The sequence below is a fragment of the Pseudochaenichthys georgianus genome, chromosome 5 (assembly GCF_902827115.2).
Source record: "Pseudochaenichthys georgianus chromosome 5, fPseGeo1.2, whole genome shotgun sequence".
NCBI classification, from domain to species: Eukaryota; Metazoa; Chordata; class Actinopteri; order Perciformes; family Channichthyidae; genus Pseudochaenichthys; species Pseudochaenichthys georgianus.
The window spans coordinates 29,254,455-29,273,361 of record NC_047507.1 but is presented as its reverse complement, the minus strand read 5'-3'; the positions used below and the strand labels follow the sequence as shown (position 1 = coordinate 29,273,361).

At 38.0% G+C, this 18,907-nt stretch overlaps 1 protein-coding gene and 1 pseudogene across 1 annotated transcript; one reads left to right on the top strand and one right to left on the bottom strand.

The window, feature by feature from the left end:
* Window positions 1–795: 795 nt before the first annotated feature.
* Window positions 796–7,642, top strand: LOC117447001 (protein phosphatase 1 regulatory subunit 12B-like). Its single transcript, XM_034083563.1, has 7 exons — window positions 796–1,138; window positions 4,309–4,325; window positions 4,476–4,614; window positions 5,382–5,483; window positions 5,846–5,896; window positions 5,974–6,024; window positions 7,268–7,642. The coding sequence occupies exons 1-7, from the start codon at window positions 1,040–1,042 to the stop codon at window positions 7,352–7,354; spliced, it is 546 nt and encodes a 181-aa protein (XP_033939454.1). The 5' UTR covers window positions 796–1,039; the 3' UTR covers window positions 7,355–7,642.
* A 5,087-nt stretch (window positions 7,643–12,729) lies between these two features.
* On the bottom strand, window positions 12,730–16,988 carry LOC117446363 (synaptotagmin-2-like; annotated as a pseudogene).
* Window positions 16,989–18,907: the final 1,919 nt, after the last annotated feature.

Below are 18,907 nucleotides of genomic sequence, written 5' to 3'. Positions count from 1 at the left end.
ATTTTGAATGACGCATGCGACGTAGCGCAAGCTACTTATAGGGGGTGGATTCCCTGACGCTGACGTCAAGATCACCAGCCAATCAGGATTGGCGTAATGAGATTGATGCTTCTGTTTGCTCCGCGATGAGGCGCATCCCATAGTGAGACATCTCACTACATGTTACTCTGAATACTGGGGTTACGAAAGTAACCTATAGTACTTTTATGTGTGGTACTTGAAGCACATGTTGATGCTAATACTTTCATTTAAAAAGCATTTTGAACTAGGACCTCTACTTTTTTGTATATTGTATGATAGTGCTTCTTATAGTAAGTACAATATCTTAATACTTTTTCCTTCAATTCTGTTTTCATCTTGTACAAATAAAAAAATAAAAGAGATGAATTAAATTAACTTGAAATGTAAACAATTTTCAAATTGAGAGAAATACCTTATTAAACACTATGACCAAAGATGCTTTACTTTTTACCATTTTAGGCTGAATGACTCTAGGTCCCTTGAGAACCCTTGAGAACAATACTGCTGTCAGATCCTTGTGTCCACACACACACACACACACACACACACACACACACACACACACACACACACACACACACACACACACACACACACACACACACACACACACACACACACACACACACACACACACACACACACACACACACAACCACACACAACCACACACACACACACACACACACACACACACACACACACACACACACACACACACACACACACACACACACACACACTACAGTCCGCCTACTCGCCGGTCTCACCACTTCCTCACAGCTCTCACATGTGCAGCTCTTTCACTCTCATCAGATATTCAATGTCTGACATCACATGAAGAACACACTTGCTCACTTTAACTAAGGAAACAGCCATACATTGGATTATAAATAGATCCCTCTACATCTTCTTTGCTGTTTTTGTTTAAGAAGACATTTTATTTTTAAAACAACTCTTTTTGGAAGTACATTGAATCACATTACTGCTGCATGTGGAGACCAGCACCTCGAGAGCAATGTCATCTGTACTTTCTCACAACAAAGACCAGCCACGCGTTAGGAAGACACTCTCAGACTCTTCTACTTCATCCACTGCCTCCACCAAGAGCCAGAAGGTAAGGCAGGATTGTCTCTAATCTTTTCACTGTCTGTGTGGTAAGAGGAAATGCCACGGCTGACATGATGCAAACACTAACATCAGAGTTCAGTGATTGTCAAACAAATGTGACTGTAACAAGCCACAAAAGTATTCCTGTGTGTTTGTTTACTCTGCCATAGAATCGTAGTAGTATAAAAGATCCATGGAAAATTATGATAAGCCATAAATGACTTCTTAATGCCTCATTTGAAATGAACTCGAGTCCTTTTTTGGACACTGTTTACACATGACAGCTGCTGGAATGCACAAACGTTTTTCTGTTTCCCCCCCGAATGTCCTCTAAACCACTTTATACTGGCACTAGCATTATTATGTTGCATCAAGACAAAGTATGTCAAGTTTCTCTTTGAGATTGTGTAATTCAAGTGTTTCTGTAAAGCTATGATATCAATGTTTTCATATAACTTGGTACTTTATTTGACAGTCAATCATATATAAAGGAGCAAATGGTGTTTCCATGGTATCAGTGTACAATGTTGACCTTAGAAACATGTTAATAGTTTGATTAAAAGGTTTTCTTCCTTTTTTTTTCCGTCATGTGCCTTTGCATTTTAGTTAAATGGTACACATTTTGGATCCCACAGCACTAAAGATAACGACGTATTTAATCTCGAATAACACTGACATGCTTCTGATGGTTTGTAGAAACAAAATGTGTAAGTGAAACCAAGAAAGAGTTGTAATGAGCAGTTAACCGTTTATGTGAACTTAGAATCCACTTGGGACAGATCCATGGAGAGAAACAGAGAGAGGGATACAGGAAGAGAGAGAGAGAGAGAGAGAGAGAGAAAGAGAGAGAGAAAGAAAGAAAGCATGGGGTGAAAGACAGGATGACAGGGAACAGAGAGGAGGAGGGTCTGAGTGCTTAGGACTGGCTTGTGGGAACTCAGACACAGTATTTATGGATGTTTATCTCTCTGCTAGTCCTGCGGGAGGCTCACTTTTTCCACTTGGGAATAGCTGGTCAGCAGACAAAAAGTTCCTCGTGCAATCTAGAAAGGCTGGAGGACAGCTTAGTGACAGAGTCGCTCACATAGATGGGACACATACGTCTTCCTTTCCATCAGCATCTGTTTATATGTGCTGTCGCCTAATCCAAACCAGAGCTCTTTCCAAGTCTGCACACTGTATATCATTAATGACCGTTTACCGAGCATAGCCAAGTGTCCAGAGAGCCTTAAAGGAGCTGACATCAGAGTCTGGGGGAGATCCAGAGCTCTTGTAAATGTCTGAGCAGAGGCGTATCACTGTGTTTACACAAAGTATCTGAAACCTAAAGCACTGTTTCTATTTAATAGTAATCCACTTGCTGTCTCAATTATTTAGTTTGACGTGTAACTGATAGTTAACTATACTAATACATGTATTACTCCAACAAGGGATTAGCAATAGCTATAAACTCTCAGTGCAGCACTATGTTAAATAGCATGATCCCTAACAAAAAATAAATGTATTTGTCACCAGTCTGATTTTCCTTTTTTACAATAAGCTACTCAAACAAGAGAGTTCAGTGCAAAAGTAGACCTCATTTACTGTGTCGGTAGTTATGTGAGCAGAAATAAGTTATTCATTGCATTATTTATCTGATACATGCTGATTTAATTACTACAGGCAAGATAACTACCTCCTCTAAGTTAATACATATTGATTGTCATATTTCCCTTTCCTATGTGTAATAAAAACATTCAAATTATCTATATGGCAACACTGTAAGTTTTGTCCGTACTGTTTTTTATCTTAATGCCATTTGATCCTGTGTGTAATACATTCTGAATCACCTTGTTTTTGACTGAATACATTTGTAGACGTTTGTTTGAGAGTGATACATTCCCAAATTGATAAGCACCAAGATTTATTTGTAACTGTTTGCTTGCGCTAATATGTTACTTTGTACAAAAGTGCAGAACATAATAATCCAAGTGAATAATATATAAAAAGGTTTGTGTAAAATAACCATGCCTTGCCTATATGTACTGTAGAGGTGAGTGAGAATGTCGGAGTACTGAAGAAGACTGTAGAAACATAATAAATGCAGATGTGTCCATTTATGGCGCCAGGGGTCACTGATAGTTTGTTGAGTGTGAAACGTATGTAATATTATACTATGACTTTCACCAGATGTCCTAACACCTACAGTATGGGAGATTTGTGATCAATGTGTTGGATATATCATCGCACTTACTTGTAAAATATTACACTTACTGGTGATTTAAACCTAAGTCAATGAAATTCATCAGGCTACACTTTGTCTATTAAGGGGGTGTTCGTTTTTATATTTTAGCTTTTGATCTGCTCTTCTGGTGGAAAATATCCCACCAAGGAAACCTTATAACCCTTCAAACTTCAGCAGGCAATAATGACCACATAGTGAGAGCCACTGCCAGAACTGTTACCTTTTTTGGATGTGTTTAGTTATCTCTGCTTGTCAGTTTATTTAAGAGATATCTTCCTCTCCCCTTCTTTTAACTTGGCTTGACATTTCTGACTGCCATAAACCTTTTCTTGGAAAACATAAAAATACAAACTTTTATGAGGAAGTCCTGGTAATGTCCCTTCGAAGAATCACTGAGCTTTGCTTTCTCGATCTGCTGATAAGTAATGCATTTGCTGACATTTTGTTACGGTGTGAAGCAGGCAGGACCCAAATGCAGATTTAAACTGAAAATTCCTTTATTTCAAGGCTACCGGATACTAATAATGACAAAACAGAACACTCACCGGAGACTTAGTCACAAACAAAAGACGAACCAACACTGAACACAGGAAGAGAACAGACTAAATACAGGGAGGGGTAATCACAAGACGAGAAACAGCCGGGCAGGGGAGGAGAAACACAAGGGCCACAGGTGAACACAAGCAGACAAATACACACACCAGGGAAACTAACAACGGGGGGAAACACAGGAAGAAGGACCAGACAATATACAAGGAGGAAAATACCCATAACCAGACATACAAAACTACAAACGTGACAAAACATGAGAATCCTGACAGAATCCATAGTGACAATTAATTACTTGTCTGTTTCAATGTAAGGTCAAAGGTTGGCTAAGAACAGCTAGAAATATTGGCGAGTTGTTGCATTTTTCATTCAGCAAGTTCTAAAACCTTTTTCCTCTATTTCAGCACGAGAAACTGTCTAGGTAAGAAAATCTACGTCACACTATTAATACATACAAAAGACATTTAGTTATCACCTAACTGAGTCAATCAGTGCGTCAGTGAGATTAAACTCAGACAGTAACAGAGGTTAACCCCAGAGTTCAAAGGTAATACCTCTCTTTTGCTTCCAGATTAAGCTCGTCAGGTTCCTCCGATGTCTCCAACGACTCGTCAACAAACCACGCCGAGTCCTACTTCTTAAGACGGGAGAACAGACTGTCTGCAAGGAAAAAGGCAGAAGAAGAGTCAGCAAACAATGACTATAAAAAGGCAAGTGATGCAGACAAAAATAAGGTTTTGACTGAAACTAAAAGTGATCACAATGAATTAACTCACCTAAAGGGTGGGTTAATTATCCAAGCAAGGGCTTTGATCACGGTGCTTTACAGACTGAATGAAAGGAAATCCTGTCCATACTGTACACCACAAGATGACTGAGCTTTTGTCAAGTATCTAATGAAAACAAAACAAAAAATTATACTAGAATGACAAATAAAAAATCCTATAAAAATGCTGCACTGCCAACAATTAATCAAATGGATATAAAAGTACACACAAACATGATACATTAAGTAAAGCAACCTAGTTCATGATTCTTTATATCAACAGAAATGTAGTCTTTTTTTATTATTATTGTAAATTCAGTATCTTGACATTTTCCTATTGTTGGTTGGCCAACAGTTCCATTTGAATGCATCATCCTGAAATATAGATACATTTTGTGGGCATTTTTGTTTTGTAGAATAAAGGATTGATTAATCAATGCAAAAGGTCCATAGAAATATGTTCAATCAATAGAAATCATTATGCCGATCTAGAAGATATCGATATTTCCCTTGATCAGTGTAAACTTTGACCTGTTTGTTGTGATAGATGGTATGGGAAAGTCTTTAGGATTTATGGTCTGGGAATTATAATGATCAGTAGCATACTAAAAAACACACCCACCTTCACTGTTGCTGTTACAGTCAATGTTTGTTTGTTTTGCTGCGAAACAAACAATCTTTTAGAAATGCTAACAAGTGAATATTTTGTAGATGTATGAAAAGGCACTGGCCACCAACCACAGGCTGAAGTCCAGGCTGGAAACAAGTAAACAGGAACTGGCAATGATTCAAGACCAGCTGCAGAGAACACAGGTAGAGCACATCATTATTACTCATTTAAATGTAGGAGTGTGAAGCAAATGGGTTCAGCAGAGAGAAAAAAAACAATCATTTCAATAATTCAGATTTTCATTTTTTAGTACATATCCAAATATCTCCCATATATTCTCATGACAATATCAGGTAAAAGTGTGAGAGAGATATGTCATAAATGATATATGTAAGTCACAATGAAATAACTGTTATCCGCTTTCGAGATTCTGTGTGCAACTGTGGATATATTTGACACTTTACATGCAACACTTGCTCAATGTTATGAAAATAGAGAAGCCAATAATGATGGGGGCTGCAAGGATTTGTAAAAAAAAAAATGTAAATGACTTTCATTGTTGCAGAAGGGAAGAGCGGAAGATTGTAGTTCCAACATGCTTGAGACAGAAAAAAAGGTAAAATAAAATCCAGATTATACTAAAACATATATTCTTTAAAAGTGTCTTTATTTATCTGAATGTTTTGCCCATAGGAAAGTTGGAGTATAAAAAAGAGGATAACGGATTTGGAAGAGCAGTTGAAGGTAATTCTATGAATAAGTTGTCTTGTAATTCACCCTAACATTCACCATACAGTCGCCTTTAAACATTTTATTATTAACAATATAGCACGATATCTTACCCAGGAGGGAGTTAAGCTTATTTGGCATGAGGAAAACAATGCACAATCAAATGCACACAGTTTAAAGTGTCTGTGTGTCCAAACACTGGCCTCAGCTGACATCATTTGTCACCATTATGCTCTGCTGGCTGTGGAATGTGTGAGCACTTTGACAGCGAGCTGGCACTCAGCGTTCATGTACAGTCTAACATTCACAAATGTCTGCTGTGTTATGCCCAATAGGACACAAACAGAAACCTCTTGTTTGGGACTAAACAAACATGAGATGCTGGTTTGAAAGTAATCAAAACAGAGAAGCATTGTTATAGTCTTTATTTAAATGAGCAAGTGCAGTACAGTAGTGTGTGTGTTGCTGGATGCAAGTGTAACATCTCGTGTTTTGGTAAATGTGCTATGTATTTGTTTCAGTGTATCATTTCTCCTGAACAACCAAGTTGTTTATGTGAAGCTACATTTAGTTCAGGATCAGCTAGCAATACAATAGTCTTTTACTAGTGCACATATGTTTAAGTTTACTATGTAACCAACCCTAAACTAAACTTTATTAAATGTAACTAGTCTGGAAACCATGGGCAACATTACTCAATTCATTATATTAGTTCAACAAAATAAGATACTGTCTGTACTTGGCAAAGGTTTGGGTTCAGAGTTAAAAATAGACACATTTAGCAGGGAGAGGGGGAGGAAAACTAGACCATATGATAATTGCTACAAGACATGACACAAGATAATAACTGGCACTGAGAGAGAGGGAAAAGACTCAATACACCCATAAAATAATGAGGTGATGTGAATGTGAACCAATTAGGACGGGAAACACACAAATGCAGGAAGTGGAGTTGTCTGAAATGATATGGTGAGTATTAATTAAAACAGGAAACCATTCATGACTAATTGACATAATCTGAATTCGATGTAATGGAGTCTGAACATTTTGCATGAATCAATTCCAAAACCTTGGGCATGGCATAGGAAAATACTACCAAAATATCAAGACACAATCCAAAATAGATTGACATTTTTGGTATGGCAAACACATATCTATATTAAGTGACCTAAATCTCTTTGTTTACAGTTTTTATTTTGTATTCTTATCATGTCATGTCATGACTTTGCCTACCAGTTGTCTCCTTCCCTTCCTTCAGGTAAAAGCAGAGCTGAATATGGAGAACCAGAGACTGAAGGACGAGAATGGAGCTCTAATCCGGGTCATCACTAAACTGTCCAAGTGAGACAGAAGTAGTAGAAGAAGAGGGGCGGATAACAGAAGCCATATTTATACCTGCATTCTTCTTACATTCAGCCCGTCCTCAGACAGAATGTATGTACATATTAAAGTTGAGTCTTTTGTCTGTTGAGTTACAATCAGACACATGTATGATCAGCTGTGAAGCCTCATGTTACTGTACTGTATCTTAAGTAGTAGCACATTCCCAGATAGAAAATACATTAACTTAAAATGCATTTTATATATTCATAAGATATTTCTACATAAAGGCAAATGTCCACAAGATTGTCAACTTCTTGTATTTTTTCTTCACTGTGTTGGAATCAGTAAAGCATTTATGACTGTGTTAATAACCTACATATATGGACAAAATATTGCAGGTATTTTCATGGAGGTATTACCATGGAAACTGCCATTTCTTTTTGTCTATTCCATATGTGGACATTGAAAACATGCTCTGAGCTCTCAGGGACAGCCGGTGATGGATGGGATACATTTTTCAGGAACGTGGGAGCGTCACCTCTGGTTTAAAAGATGTGTAACCTTACCTTGAAGTGTCATGTCACTTCTCTTAGCCTGAAATGAAAAAATACAAAACAATACAAAACCGGATGGGGTTGAATAAATAAAAAAAGCTTTTCTGTTTCCTTAGAATGAAATCATTCAATCATGTAAAATATGAATAGAGCAATGGAAATCACAAAATAATCTCACCTCAAGGTCAATTTAGTCGTTGTTATGTTGCTTTTAGTCTCCTTAGGATACATGAAGAGCTTTTTCTTTATCAGCAGATGGTGGGATGGCGAAAGTGGGATTGTTTTGTCAGCTGTTGTACAAGATATAAAAATAACTTTGAGGCCCAACGTTAAATGAGAAATTCTGATAACGATCATGTTTCATCATGACCCAAAGCTGCACTGAAAAAAAATACAATTCTCCTTTATATAGGATTTTCATTTAATTTCACAAACACAATTACCATTTATAATCTAACACTCACTGGATACCTGCCAGACCCCAAAGGCACGTTCAACTACTTGTGTGTACTATTTGATGCTATGAATCATTTGAAGAACACAATTATTCTCACCAGTGTGTTTTCAAAGAAGATCTTTAGAAATTTTGAAAATGACATATAAGTGTATAATAGTAATCTCTGATTTGCCATCTAAAGTGGCTGGCTATAACTCACCCTTCTATTTTTCTCATACAGCATGCATGATGCCACCCACTGACAAAAAGTGGAAGAGCACCCTCGGATTCCATTTACACACCACACAGCACGAGGCTACTGAAAATGCCTTTATTTCCTAAGGTTACATGTTGACAACACACAGATACGTCCTGACCACATCCCATATTTTGATTCCCTTGAGTAATTCAGTTCTACACAGAGTGATATATGAGTACATGTGTGGTTTTTGTTCCTTTTTTTTGCTGGAAAACATGGATTTCGTACGGAAATAAATCATGCGGTTCACAAAAAGGCACAACTACTGACAGACCTCAACAACAAGACACAAAACAAGAGTCCAGAAAGACGTCAAAACATTTCCCTTGTCTATGTTGCTCGGAAAGTGATTGCCTGATGGACAACGTTTGGGTGATGATCAGGTCTTTGGATGTTCTGTATCATGGCTATGTTCACATAAGAGGACTGAAGACTATTATTGAAGCAGCAGATTGGCAGTATTGCACTGCGAATGTTTTTCTGCTCTGTTTGGGTCTCATCTGCGCTCCAGAACGCTTGAGAGACCCAGGAAGACGGGGATTTTTGTTGCCTGCATTGCAGAAAAGTGACAGACTTATATGATCCATCAATAAAACATCAATAAACAAATACACACTCTAATGGTTCTATTGCAAAAACACAAAACCTTTGAGACAGCTCATATACTGTATAGATAGAGGAGCGTGAGTATATTAAATGACCCCAGTAAGGAATGAACTGACACACGCTGTAGAAAAGAAAGCAATGTGGCGCTCTCTCACAATAACATTTGAACCTACATTTGACAACACATAGAGGAATTGAATTTTCAGAATATATGTGGTTCGTATTTCTCTCCGCCTCTCAAACATAGAGATAGCTACATTTTGCTCTAAAAAATGGAGTGTCACCCAGATCACGATTGTTCATCTTTATGCACTGTAGATAAAGTTTTATTCAACAGCAAATAATAGTGATTTAAAGGAGCAATGGGTAACCAAATCCCCACATTGGAGACGTCATGATGGATACAGCATTGATATGTCAGTGCATGCACAAGTGTAACACCAGCTCATCCCATTGCAATCCATTAGTCAATGAATAGATCACTGACGGCTGAACGACATGACTGGAGCGCTGTTCAGAGGACTGCATCAATAATATGCAATACTAATATTCCACAGAAGTAATCCAGCGAAATAATTGTGATAAATATACTGTAAAAAGACATTAAACGAAGTTAAGTTTATATGCAAATTACTGACTGATTTATTATGTTACAAAATATAATCGGACATGTGAGAGCAGGTTTATTTGAAATGCAATAAGATGAGAAGGTACAGTTTAATGAAGCACGGAAGGAACAATAAGCTTCAAGCCGTCCACTATATCTACATTTAATTTAGATTTAACACCCAACTGGCAGGAGTAAATGAAGGAAACACTTACGGTACACTGAGATAGAAAATCAAGGACCCGCTAAATATTTTCTCCTTTTTTGAAATATATACAGTTTACTGGTCAGCATCAAAACATACTGCATAACAGGTGCAAGCAGACATGAACAATAATAACATGTAGCCCAGGCATTCTGTAACACTGGATTTAACACAGAGGACACATACAAACGATGACAGGAAACAAGACAGACATGCAGTTTTATGGCAACAAAGTGGATCTTTTTGTGTTTTTTACACATGATACACAAAGAAAACTTGTTTTAATCCCAGGCATTAAAGGAGTGTGACTCCCAACATGGATTGTTAAGACTTACATTCAGTCCCAATCAGCAAAAATACATACACTTTGCAGTCAGTGCATACTCTTTTTTACTCCGTTTATTATCAAAAATGACACAGATCACAAACACACTTACACAATATAATTATGGGTTCTCTTTAAAACATGCTGCTATTTACATTATCTTGTGAGTACATGCTGTAGCATATTAACACATCTGCGTGATGCATAATGATATCAATAGGAAGAAGTGGTACTGTGCAAGGACCAATCAGCGTGCGGCTGGGATCTGTCTGCAGAAATATAATCCTTCCTCCTATGGAGCAAAGAAAGGCTGCACACATTTGAGTTGTTCAAACACAACTGAACACCTTATTCCTAACTAATATAACTTTTTCTGGATACTAAACCTTATATTTGAATAACACTGCAATTTAAGAATTATATTATCTTACAGTATAATATTATTTTGCAAATAATTTCTCTGAATTCTATTTTCTTGCAGGTGAACTCGTTATAATTCGGGTTTTCTCCTTCATTTTCTGAAATTCAGTTAGAAAAGTGTCCAGTTGCTGAATCTGATTTTACAGAATGTTTAAAAATATAATCATGTTACAACTATTTTATTACACTTTTCTTTCATCAGAAATGTGTCAAAATGCTATACTTTACTTATTGTTTACTGTGTGTAATCTACCAAGGATCAGCATCTCATCCATTCAAAATATTATTGTCAACGTGAGGATTTCTTTGATTTTCTTTTTATGAATCATAATTCATTCATGGTTATCCTTGCTATTACATATTTTCCATATTATTTCTCTCATACTAAATGTTGCTGTCTGAATGAACCTGGATTTTTATATCCAAAAATGACTGTCTTAACTTGCATCTAGTTTAGGTAAATTCTTTTTTATCTTTACCAAAATTGAAATTGTTCAGTCTTTAAGTTAAGTGGATTATTCAAACTCAAATGAACTCTCCAAGTAAAGTATTTCAATGCCTTCAATTCAGAGCTGTTAAATGTTCACATTTTGCTGTTGCTTATAAGACAGAAATCTCCATTGGGTGTGTTTTTTCCGTCCATACCCCTCCACATCAGTCTAACAGTGTATTGGTGAAGAGGTCGCAGCACTTTGGCTCCAGGTTTACAAAGCTTGTGGCCGAGAGAGAGCGATCCAACGACATGAAACACTGCCGAGGCATTGATACATGCTGGATTATGCAGCTCTATTTGGTTCAAGCTAATGGTCCAGAAGATGTTTATTGTATTATATGTTTAGATGTCGGCTAACACTTGCTCTGTTGAGATATCATGAACCTGCTTTTTTGCACTTGTCCTCACATTTGTCTTAAAAGGGGCGGCTATGTGACATTTCAAATTCTCTATCAAAAACTATGTCTTTGACAGAAATATTTGTGTTTTCCCCCATAAACGAGTGTACTGCAGTATGTTTGGTAAACTACAACATTGGACATATAATCAAAAAAACTAAATGAGTTAGATGGCACTGTTTTAAGAAAGCAAGAGCATCATGTAGAAGAAGCACAGTTATAAATACTTTGAACATCCTTGATACGCTTTCTCCATCCTTACTTTGGCCACAGCTAAGTAAGGGTTACATCCAAGTGGTCTCCACAGCTCAGATTGCAGATGGCACATTCACAGTGTCCTTGACTACTTTTTTAATGATTCCCCTTCAAAATAAACAACAATGAGTCTTAATGGATTTCTCAAAGTGTCACACCAGGAAAGGCACCCTTGTATTCCTGTCCAACATTACATCTGTCTGACACAGACTGCTGAAGTCCAATGCAGCTCACATGTGAGCTGATAAATGAATAAAGACAATCATGTATGTAGAGTTCTCTTAAAATATATATTGCAACATGGATCGCTGACCTCATTCACCCTCAATAACAATATTTTTTGCATTTAATAGACTTATACTATGCAGGAAATAACCCAATACTACGGTTCTTTCTATTGCAAGTTATAGCCACACTTATTAGCAAGATACAATACTGGGTGTGAGTATGCAGAGCAGAGGGAGGTAAGTAAAGCATGCTCTATGAACTAAACTAAGCTTTTCCAGCATTGTTTTCACCAAGAGTTTTGTTCCGTGTCAGCACCCTAAGAATCCGTTTCTGAGTTTTCTTCAACGAAAGAAAGACCAACCGTCGATCATTCATGAACCAGTCACCCGATAGCTCTCAACGGCACTCTTCACAACATACGCTAATGTGTGAACTGTGATGCTTAAAAATTGTTATTTTTTCTCGACTTAACATGATTGAGCAAATAATTCTGAAGATGTCTCTTTTTGCTGAGCAGGTTTCATGACGGGTAGTCACGACGTGTTAACGTCATGGGTTTCATGCAAAGTCGGGGTGGGGGCTCTGAGTTTTAGCTGGTTGGTGGGAGCACTTTACTTCTTTGCATTCAATTTTGCCAGATGACCATCGATATCCTCCTCTGGCTGCAATGGGATGCCACTGGGCGATGGGGCGGCGCGGGTTGGACAGCATGTCGGACCAGTTGCTTCAGACCCAGGCCGGTCGCCTTGCTGCCCACGAAGATCTTTCCAATGGCGTCATTCTTACCGATCTTGTCATAATCAAACACTGTGACCGCCACCAAGATTTTTCTAGAAAGAGAGGCAGAAGGACATTCATTTCCAGGTATAAAGACATCAAAATGTGTGTTTAATACTTTTAAAGTAGAGAAACATTGTTTTACTTACTTATGTACTTGCTGTACATATATGACTTTGATGTGTACTATACCTGCATTTGCTCCAGGGGGGATCTCAAAGCTGAAGGACTCATTATAGTAAGGGTTTAGGGTGTTCTTCTTCACTGTAGTCTTCTTTTTCTTCAGACGCTTGCCGCCCTGCAGCAGCTGGATCTTCACATAAGGATCTGCAATGGGCATCAAGACGATCAGCAAAGGAGCTCACTTAGACAAATTATTGTAAATTAGTTTTGTGCTGTTTGCAATCCCTTTATCACTTTCGATATACTCTTCTATCATTTTCACTTACTTCCTCTATTGATTGTTCTCTATTTCCGCGATAAACTGTATGTGTAATTGGCCATTGGATTACAGTTGTGAACCTGCATTTCCCAAGTGTACTTGCATGACAAAGAACAGTTCTGAAGCATTTCATACTTATCTATTTGATATGTTTTGGTCATCATACAGAACTGTGATTAGTGCAAGGATCTTCTAAAATGTTTATGTTACATCACATTAAGAACAATTATTCAAATCTATAGTCGTACAGACAAACACAAAAAACTGATTCCAACTGGACTAAACTTCAAAAAACTATTGTGATCTAGATTCTCTTGACAGCTTTGTAATTTGTCTGTACCAGATAATCCACAGGCGTCCATCTTCTTCAGGTTCTTGGCCTCCAGGATGCAGACGGTGAGTTTCCGGCGGTGGGGACGTAACGGAGGGAGATGCAGATGTCTCCCAGTTTCTCAGGCTGAGCAGCACCGAGAGGATAGACAGAAACAATCCGCTCATCAGCCAACAGCAGCAAACTTTTTTGGAAAATTTTTTGGAAAACATTTTGGAAATGATGATGGGCTGAAGCAAAATGCTCCCAGTTGTTTTGTCCTTGTGGTGACAATGACAGCTTTTGAAGTTAACAGCATCGAATGAGGTGAAAGATATGGTGATTCTGTTATTCAGGTTATCTGGGAAATATCGCAGTCTAGGGAATATCATAAAACTCATATAATGTAATAAAACAAAGTCCCTGACAATTTATTGTGGAATATAAATACCGCTCTTCTTTAAAATCTAGAAGTTTGATTGTCAAGCGCACCTCCTCTTGATCTGCACTCTCCAGATCCTTCCACTCCTCGATCGGCTGTCCGAGGTCGATGGACTTCATGGCGATCTTCACCTCCCCAATCACGTCATGTTTGGAAAATCGATCATAGTCAAAAACAGACATACTCAAAGTCTTCCCCCCGAGCTCCTCGTAGGGCACCTGAGGGACAGACACAACCATGTTAGACCTTGAAACCTCACACGTTAGTCAAAGCAAAATCTAAGGTAAAATACATCTCTTCTGGAAAGTTGACTCTTATTGTTAACTAATTATGTTCAAGAGGAGTTTTGGTAATTCTTCACATGTTCACATGAAATCCTCTGACTTCTTTGACATGCATCTGATAGACAGGTAGCCAGCTATTATTCAGCTCCTATGGAATATCATTACATAAGTAAACTAAGTAAAATTGACAAGAACAAGTTTGAAGTGAAATAGAAATAATCAAATCATTTATATTCTGTTAATAAGGAAAACTAGCAATCCAATAACATAGTTGGAAGATGTTATAGATAGTAGAAGATGCTACATCAAAATGAACCTTTATTAAATGTCCATCCTTTGGAGACACACTCTTATAAAAAAACACTCACAAAGTAAGCAGTACAAAAACCTTAACGTTGAAAAACCTTAAAGCTGAAAAACGTAACATGGCAATGAGCATCTCTTGTCTGGAAGAAAAAATCAGTCATTCTGGAATTTTTTTTTTTAAAAATGGCTGCTGCTGCTAGTTGGTAGGCATCCAGAGCTTCCAGTGTTACCCGGAGCCAGTTATAAAGTCTCTGCAGGCTTTATTAGGATGGGAGAGAGCAGCATGTACCAGTAGCAGGCTGCACAGACAGTGAGAACACACTGGCAGCCGGGCAGGAGAACTATTTATGCAAACTTCCTAACCATCATGAATACATTATTGATATATGTCTGTCTTTCTCTTCACAGCTGCATCGATTCTTATGCAGATTCTAAAGCAGGTTGCTGTGCACCAAATCTTTCAGTTTTATCACGCCACATACTGACTTACCTTGAATATAAATGTCTCATTGAAGACAGGGTTCAGTGTTTTCTTGTGGACTTTGGTGTCATACTTCTTCTTCTTCTCGGGCAGGATCGTGACTTTTACGTAGGGATCCGAGGTTCCACCTGAGTCCATGGAAATGAGGTCTGCAGCTTGAAGGATGCCAACTGTGAGCTGTGTACAGAGGAGGTGTGGGTGGGATATAAGGGACAGGAAACAGAATTCTATCAGAGAGAAATCCGGAAATTGTACGATTTTTCATTTCTGTCAGGGTCACTGCTGCAGAGATTGGTTATACAACTCATCCGTCAACTTAAGCCTCGCAATCAATCTTCACTCACTTTTTTGCCAAACCGGAAATGTTTTCGAATGTAAGAGGGCATTCTTCGATGTCATTAGAACTCTCACATTGTTATTTTTTGTACAATAACATTACCTATTGTACTCTCCGACTAGATATATGTTGAGTTGTTTTAAATACCTTTTCTTCTTAGATTGAGCCTCATTAATTCATGTTCTGCATTACCCCTCTGCTGCCCCTCAGAGAGTATTACAGTAATGGTGATAAAAGTTACTGAATCTCTGACAAATGTTTTAGTTTTTTTCCCTCATCAACAATTATTGCTAATCTTTTTTGGGGACATATTTAGCTTTTCAAAATGAATTATGATGTTGCCCTGCTGATGTTTTAAGAAGAAGTCGTCAAGACATTTTAAGGGTTAGACCTTAAAGGAGTAATAATGACTTTGATGTAGTATTATTATCCCAGCCAGTTAGCTTAGCATTAAAACAGGAGACAACGGCTAGCCCACTCTGAGGGTAAAAGCCCTCAAAATTAAATCAGAAAATTAGCTCCGTTAAACGGTACTTATTAGCCCATTATATCTTTATCTTTAGAGGTCCTGGTACTGTAGATGGATTTGCTACACTTGGACAGAGCTACGCTAACAGTTGTTCCTTTCTTCCCATTTTATTCTAAACTAAGTTAACCGGCTGCTACCTGCTACCTTTCAGACAAGAAAGTGCCATCAATATTTTTTATTTCAGTTAGAAAACTGATTATTGTATTCCAAAAATGATTGAATCACTTCTTTAAATAGCATTCCAAAGTGACATCCACAGACCTTGCATTTTCAAAGTCATATTCTATGGAGTATTGCAGCTTCCCCAGTTTCTCCTCTTCTTCCTTTCCTCTTTCTCCTCCTCCGTCAATCCAGTCTCTCCCTCGTCGTCATCATCCTCGTCCTGGTGTATCTGTGTGTGGTGTGGAAGTAAGAAGAGAAATAGGATGTTAAGGGTCAGGAGATCTGGAGTCAGACGACAGGGCCCCACCACAGCCAGCATGCCACAGATTTGGATCCCACAGCACTAAAGATAACGACGTATTTAATCTCGAATAACACTGACATGCTTCTGATGTTTGTAGAAACAAATGTGTAAGTGAAACCAAGAAAGAGTTGTAATGAGCAGTTAACCGTTTATGTGAACTTAGAATCCACTTGGGACAGATCCATGGAGAGAAACAGAGAGAGGGATACAGGAAGAGAGAGAGAGAGAGAGAGAGAGAGAAAGAGAGAGAGAAAGAAAGAAAGCATGGGGTGAAAGACAGGATGACAGGGAACAGAGAGGAGGAGGGTCTGAGTGCTTAGGACTGGCTTGTGGGAACTCAGACACAGTATTTATGGATGTTTATCTCTTGCTAGTCCTGCGGGAGGCTCACTTTTCCACTTGGGAATAGCTGGTCAGCAGACAAAAAGTTCTCGTGCAATCTAGAAAGGCTGGAGGACAGCTTAGTGACAGAGTCGCTCACATAGATGGGACACATACGTCTTCCTTTCCATCAGCATCTGTTTATATGTGCTGTCGCCTAATCCAAACCAGAGCTCTTTCCAAGTCTGCACACTGTATATCATTAATGACCGTTTACGAGCATAGCCAAGTGTCCAGAGAGCCTTAAAGGAGCTGACATCAGAGTCTGGGGGAGATCCAGAGCTCTTGTAAATGTCTGAGCAGAGGCGTATCACTGTGTTTACACAAAGTATCTGAAACCTAAAGCACTGTTTCTATTTAATAGTAATCCACTTGCTGTCTCAATTATTTAGTTTGACGTGTAACTGATAGTTAACTATACTAATACATGTATTACTCCAACAAGGGATTAGCAATAGCTATAAACTCTCAGTGCAGCACTATGTTAAATAGCATGATCCCTAACAAAAAATAAATGTATTTGTCACCAGTCTGATTTTCCTTTTTTACAATAAGCTACTCAAACAAGAGAGTTCAGTGCAAAAGTAGACCTCATTTACTGTGTCGGTAGTTATGAGCAGAAATAAGTTATTCATTGCATTATTTATCTGATACATGCTGATTTAATTACTACAGGCAAGATAACTACCTCCTCTAAGTTAATACATATTGATTGTCATATTTCCCTTTCCTATGTGTAATAAAAACATTCAAATTATCTATATGGCAACACTGTAAGTTTTGTCCGTACTGTTTTTTATCTTAATGCCATTTGATCCTGTGTGTAATACATTCTGAATCACCTTGTTTTTGACTGAATACATTTGTAGACGTTTGTTTGAGAGTGATACATTCCCAAATTGATAAGCACCAAGATTTATTTGTAACTGTTTGCTTGCGCTAATATGTTACTTTGTACAAAAGTGCAGAACATAATAATCCAAGTGAATAATATATAAAAGGTTTGTGTAAAATAACCATGCCTTGCCTATATGTACTGTAGAGGTGAGTGAGAATGTCGGAGTACTGAAGAAGACTGTAGAAACATAATAAATGCAGATGTGTCCATTTATGGCGCCAGGGGTCACTGATAGTTTGTTGAGTGTGAAACGTATGTAATATTATACTATGACTTTCACCAGATGTCCTAACACCTACAGTATGGGAGATTTGTGATCAATGTGTTGGATATATCATCGCACTTACTTGTAAAATATTACACTTACTGGTGATTTAAACCTAAGTCAATGAAATTCATCAGGCTACACTTTGTCTATTAAGGGGGTGTTCGTTTTTATATTTAGCTTTTGATCTGCTCTTCTGGTGGAAAATATCCCACCAAGGAAACCTTATAACCCTTCAAACTTCAGCAGGCAATAATGACCACATAGTGAGAGCCACTGCCAGAACTGTTACCTTTTTTGGATGTGTTTAGTTATCTCTGCTTGTCAGTTTATTTAAGAGATATCTTCCTCTCCCCTTCTTTTAACTTGGCTTGACATTTCTGACTGCCAAAACCTTTTCTTGGAAAACATAAAAATACAAACTTTTATGAGGAAGTCCTGGTAATGTCCCTTCGAAGAATCACTGAGCTTTGCTTTCTCGATCTGCTGATAAGTAATGCATTTGCTGACATTTTGTTACGGTGTGAAGCAGGCAGGACCCAAATGCAGATTTAAACTGAAAATTCCTTTATTTCAAGGCTACCGGATACTAATAATGACAAAACAGAACACTCACCGGAGACTTAGTCACAAACAAAAGACGAACCACACACTGAACACAGGAAGAGAACAGACTAAATACCGGGAGGGGTAATCACAAGACGAGAAACAGCCGGGCATGGGAGGAGAAACACAAGGGCCACAGGTGAACACAAGCAGACAAATCACACCCCAGGGAAACTAACAACGGGGGAAACACAGGAAGAAGGACCAGACAATATACAAGGAGGAAAATACCCATAACCAGACATACAAAACTACAAACGTGACA